Raw genomic sequence first — 6232 nt, 5'->3', positions numbered from 1 at the left:
CTGAACCAGCTAAAATAAGTAGGCCGGTAATAAGTCTGAAATTGAGTCCATATATGAATATTATCTCGGAGTAACATACATTAATGGATTCATTATGGCTTTGAATATCTATTTCAAGCAAAATTTGCACAAATTAATACCGATGGAATTTAAAAAAGTCGAAAAAACACAAGCAGTCGTTGATTTCTCCATAAGCCACCGTGTAAAAAAATGTCGGTTGGTTCACACTTGGTATAAGTCAGAAATTAAATTCCTATATGAATTTTATCCAGGAGTAATATACATCAATGGATTCATTATGACTTTGACTATCTAATTATAGCAAAATTTGCACAAATTAATATCGATGAAATTAAAAAATGTCGAAAAAACACGGGCAGTCGTTGCTTTTCCCGTAAGCCGCCGTGATAAGAAATGCCGGTTGGTTCACACTTGGTATAAGTCAGAAATTAAATCCCAATATGAATATTATCCAGGAGTAATATACATCAATGGATTCATTATGGCTTTGACTACCTTTAAATAGCAAAATTTGCAAAAATTAATGCTGATTGAATTATAAAATACCTAAAAAACACAAGTAGTTCTTGATTTCTCCATAAGCCGCCGTGTTACAAAATGCCGTTGGGTTCACAAATGGTTCACTATTTTCGGAGCACACGCGGCTCGGAAACGCCTGTTCATGGATTGGCTTCATCGCCGCTCCAGTACTTTGCGACTCTATTGTACTCTATGGTCAAAATACGCAAAATACCATCAACTTTCAGCACAATATTAGTCTAACACCGCACAGGGTGCCGAAAGGGCGCTGTGGACTCACCAATGAATCCGGAACAGGTATTTGAATTTCCCGCCCGATTTCAAATGAATGTAATTTTAAAACGCATAATAGAAAGTTGACGAAACTCGGTCAAAATACGCAAAATACCATCGACTTTCATCACATGTTTCTGTGATGAATGGAATCGGTGCAATAACAGGAAGGAATGAAGAACTGAACACGTAGGGTTTAGGCATGAATGAAAGACTGTATTGAACACCAAGAATAACTCGACAATACTCATACAACACACTGAATCAAAGCTAGATCATAACTATATGTGAACCTCTACCTGACCGCCATCAAGAGAACAGAATCACCAGACTCGGTGGGCTAACGAACACCAACACTCCTCTCAGGAATTGGTGAATGCTGGACATGACATCCACCCTTCACTCAAAAAAAAAAAAATATTTTGAGATTGAGTACAAAGATATGAGGGAGGAAAGAACAAAATATTTTTGTGTTCACACTACAAACATTATAAATAAGCCGTATTACGTTGCTTCTGAGATTGAGTACAAAGATATGTCGGAGGAAAGAAAAAAATGTTTTATGTGTTCAAATTACAAACATTATAAATCAGTCATATTATGTTTTTTTTTTTTAATGCCTACCACACTTTTAGACGCACGATTAATCTGATTGGCATGGACATGCTTTAAAACACCTTCAACTAATACTAAGTATCTATTCGGTCCGATAACTTTGGCAATAATGCCTTTAACTGCAGGAACCTTTTTATGGAATTTCACAAAAATTTTATTTGCATTCATTTAGAATAAGCATCACATAAGATAAAAAATTTTAAATTTCTTTGTTCATAGAAGTCAATGTGTACTCTTTCCATCGGGAATTTGGCTGATGGCCAGGGTGTATGAATTTTTGTTGAGCGGAAATTAACCTGAGTACAGGCAGAGCAATTATTACAAAGGGTTTCAATGTCCGTATTTAAAGTTGGCCACCAGACCACCGATCTGGCCAACAATTTGGACCGAACAATACCAGGATGCCCTTCATGAATAATTCTCAGTACCTGCCCCTGCAATTTAGTTGGAATAATAACCCTTGATGCAAATAAAAGACATTTATCTACTATGGTTATGGCATCTCTGACTTTGAAATATTTCTGAATAACAGGATTATTACGAAAATTGTCTTTCACTGGCCAGCCAACATGAGTATAATGGAATACTTTAGAGTACCTGTATAGCGAGAGTATGGACAGATCGCTTCATGGAGGGCTTACGGCCCAAAAGTGCAGCCACCCTTCTAACCAACTTCTAACGCACAAAATTTCACTGCCAGTCTGCAGATTCCAATTCTAACCATGATGGCAAAGAATGTACAGAAATGAGCGTTCTTCCGCGAAATTGAGTAAATTTATGCAAAAACTGAGTCAAACACGTGCTTAATAAACGACGGTTCGGAACAATAGTATTAGTAAATCGTTCTGGATAATTTAAATTCATAGGTTGGCTGCATTTCTGGGCCCTAACTTTATTCGCAGAAGCATCGGTGAAGGCCTGATGGATTTTCGGAGTTTCACATCTGTCCATACTCTCGCTATACAGGTACTCTAGAATACTTTAGACAATACAACATCATCTTGCGTTGCTAACGCAATAATTGAGGAATCAATAGGTAAATTAGGAGAAAGTTCTACATGAAATACTTCTTCAATTTGGTTTGGAGCCGGAAGTCGAGAGAGAGCATCAGCCGTTGCCATGAATTCACTTTTACGATGAACGATTTCGAAGTTGTACGCCTGAAGTAGTACAGCACAGTGCTGTAATCTTTGTCCCGTGCGTGTAGGTAGTCCTTTATCAGGGTTAAAGATGCGCTGTATAGCTGAATTGTCTGTGTAGAGTTTAAACGGACGTCCCCAGATGAACCGATGAAACTTGGTGACTGCGTACACCACTGAAAGACCTTCTCGATCATGCTGAGCGTAATTTCGCTGTGCTTGAGTAAGCGTAGAAGAAGCATAAGCCACTGGCCGATCAATTGGCTTGCCGTTTTCCATCTTCACTGTGTGGCTCAAAGTTGCGCCCACACCAACCGGACTTGCATCAGAATACACCACTAACGGTAAAGCTGGATCATAATGAATCAATAGAGAATTTGAAACTAGCAGTTCTTTGCATTTCTGAAAAGCCGCTTCACATTCTGATGACCACTCAAAAACCGTATTTTTGCAGCATAGATCTCTTAACGGACGCGCCACTGTGCTGAATTGCGGTAAGAAATCTGAATAGAAACCGATCATACCGAGAAAGGATCGCACTTCTTTACCATTTGTTGGGACTCTGTAGTTAACGACTGCTGAAGTTAGAGAAGGAGCAGGGGATCGCCCCTCCTTAGAAATGATGAAACCGAGATGTTCGATTTGCGTGACAAACCAATGGCATTTTGGCAAACTTAGTCGCACGTTGTGTTTGTCTAAACGTCCAAGAACTAAAAGGGTTGGATGCACGCACTCCGCTAAGTTTTTTCCTTGAATTAGGATATTATCGATGAAACACTGAGTGCCCGGAATGCCGAATAAAGTTTGATCCATAACGCACTGGAATATTGGAGCGCCGCTAGCTACTCCATACATGAGCCTACTTGGCTTGTTTAACCCACGATGAGTATTTAACACGCACAAATCTTGAGAGTCCGGATGCAGCTTCAATTGCGTGTAAGCATCTTTTAAATAAAGACTAGTGAATATAACTCCACCAGCCAAGTTAGCGAACAAATCATCGGGACGCGGTAAAGGATATTGATCAACCCGTAACTGAGGATTCAGGGTCCTCTTAAAGTCGGTACACACTCGCACACCGCCGCTGTCCTTCTTTTCGACTGCCACGACCGGAGAAGCCCATTCGGCTTGTCGAATTCGCACTACTTTGCCAGATTTTTCCCATTCATTGAGTACCGTATTTACTGGCTCAATTAAACCGAACGGCAATGTATAAGCCTTATCGAAAACTGGAATCGCACTATCTTTCAGAAGTAGTCTTGCTGAATGACCTTCTATAACTGTATCCGCAATAGTATTGAATGTCCGAGGAAATAAGGATTTCAGTTCGTCAACGGACGGAGAATTCACTTCATGAATGTTAGCTACCATCTCTGGCGTAGAAAACATAGTGAGATCAAACGCTTTTCTCCAATTCGGAAAAATTGAATCTAACCACAAACGACCCATGAGTGGAATTGCTTTTTGTTCACTTGCATGAACAACTAAAGGTAAGTTGAAATTGTTACCTGAAGATTCGACCAACATGTTAGCTTGGCCTTCCACTTGTACTGTGCCGGTGATTGACGATATCACTGTTGAAGAGGGAGTTAACACGACATTCGCGAAAGATTTGCGGAAAATTGAATTGTGCATAATGCTTGCTCCCGCACCTGAATCAATTTCCATTTCGATTGGAACTTTGTTAATCAACACTTTCATTGTGAGCGGTGCCGAACTAATATTAGAAGAATGAACAACAAGAGAAGTTGAGTTAACCTTTGATCTTGCCGAGATCATATGCACTTTTGAATTGTGAATTACATGAGAATTAGAATTAACTTCTGATCTTACCGAGATCATATGACTTTTGGAATTATAAGGATCACATGTTAATTGAGAATCGAACGAATAGAGACTAGGTCTCCCACAAATTTCGGAATTAACCTTCTCGTGAATGTAATTAACTGGAACGTACAAGAGTTCATCTACTTCATCATCCACCGTTTTGTTGACACTTGCTTGATGGGCGTTGGTCCGTTTTCGGTTGTCCACACTTCGATCCGGAGAACTTTTCTTGGATTGTTGTTGACGAGACGCTTGCCTGCAAACCTCCTTGACGTGACTTTTGATACCGCAAATGTCACAAGTGTAATTGATAGCAGGACAAGTGTTGACATTATGTGGTTTCCCACACCGATGACACGCACCATACCGTTTAGAACCATTGTTGGACGATGATGTGCTGTTGGTTGATTTGTGTTGATTATCAGGAACGTTTGACCGTTGTTGAGTGGAATTGTTGGAACGCGATTGCTGTGAATTCCTCTTCTTGTTATTACTGTTCGTATGATGAATGCTGGAATCACTCGTAGCCACAGCTTGGGCTAGAGCTCGAGACTCTTTTTGAATCGCCTCTAATTGAAGTGCTTTAGTCTTTGCAGATTCAAACGTTAAGGCCTGCATAGAAATAAGCTTTTGTTGCGTTTCTTTGTTGCGAATCCCAGCAACAAATCTATCAAGGATTGCTTCAGAGTAGTGCTCACCAAAATCGCAGGGAGCAGCTAAATCTTGAATAGCACTAATAAATTCAGAGATTGATTCTGTCGCACTCTGGTTTCTCTGCCCAAAAAATAACCTATTAGCATGCTTTAGTTCTGGGGGGTCGTATCTTGTTACCAGAATTGACTTTAATGCTGGAATCGACTTTTGGTTTGGCCGGAGTGGCAAACAAGTAGTTCGTAATACTTCATATGCCCTTGTGCCAATTGTGGAAAGGAATAGAGCCCTTTTTGATTATGAGCTCCATATTGAGGTACTGTACCTCCCGCTGCCGGTGCTGCTGGTGCTGGCTCCTCTGGCACACCATAGGCCATACAAAATTCCTCGAATAGCTGGTACCACGCTTCGAATGTAGAGTCACTTGGGTTGAACGCTTTGATGTTTGAATACATAGGGTAGAGAATAAGCTGGTCTCCCATCTTGATGTTGAATAGATGAGTGAACTAATGAAAAGAGAATCTGTAACGTGAATTACGAAAGGATGAATTGTATTACCACGTGCACTGCCGCATGAGAACGTAGGGATCCTCGTCGCCAATTGTGATGAATGGAATCGGTGCAATAACAGGAAGGAATGAAGAACTGAACACGTAGGGTTTAGGCATGAATGAAAGACTGTATAGAACACCAAGAATAACTCGACAATACTCATACAACACACTGAATCAAAGCTAGATCATAACTATATGTGAGCCTCTACCTGACCGCCATCAAGAGAACAGCATCACCAGACTCGGTGGGCTAACGAACACCAACACTCCTCTCAGGAATTGGTGAATGCTGGACATGACAGTTTCGTCTCACACCCACACCGCACGGGGCGCCGAAAGGGCGCTGAGGACTCACCAATAAATCCAGAACCGGAATTTGAATTTCCCGCCCGATTTCAAATGAATGTAATTTTAAAACGCATAATAGAAAGTTGACGAAACTCGGTCAAAATACGCAAAATACCATCAACTTTCATCACATGTTTCGTCTCACACCGCACGGGGCGCCGAAAGGGCGCTGTGGACTCACCAATGAATCCGGAACAGGTATTTGAATTTCCCGCCCGATTTCAAATGAATGTAATTTTAAAACGCAAAATCGAATGTTAACGAAACTTGGTCAAATATCCCCGA

General features: G+C 40.7%; 1 protein-coding gene across 1 annotated transcript; it reads right to left on the bottom strand.

The window, feature by feature from the left end:
• Positions 1–2399: 2399 nt before the first annotated feature.
• On the bottom strand, positions 2400–5527 carry LOC109037901 (uncharacterized). Its single transcript, XM_072305810.1, has 2 exons — positions 5366–5527; positions 2400–5168 (listed from the first exon to the last, which is right to left on the bottom strand). Exons 1-2 carry the CDS (start codon positions 5525–5527, stop codon positions 2400–2402), a joined length of 2931 nt encoding a protein of 976 aa, XP_072161911.1.
• Positions 5528–6232: the final 705 nt, after the last annotated feature.

This window comes from Bemisia tabaci, unplaced genomic scaffold, assembly GCF_918797505.1.
Source record: "Bemisia tabaci unplaced genomic scaffold, PGI_BMITA_v3".
NCBI lineage: Eukaryota > Metazoa > Arthropoda > Insecta > Hemiptera > Aleyrodidae > Bemisia > Bemisia tabaci.
Note: the sequence above shows the minus strand (reverse complement) of the source record. Positions and strands in the feature narration are given on the sequence as shown.

Bases quoted from the DNA above. Each gene is read 5' to 3' on its own strand.
- LOC109037901 (XM_072305810.1), bottom strand. From the start codon at position 5,527: ATGGGAGACCAGCTTATTCTCTACCCTATGTATTCAAACATCAAAGCG. The intron at 5,169-5,365 runs GTACCTCAATAT...TTTTTTGGGCAG, and splicing joins CACCGGCAGCGGGAGGTACA to AGAAACCAGAGTGCGACAGA.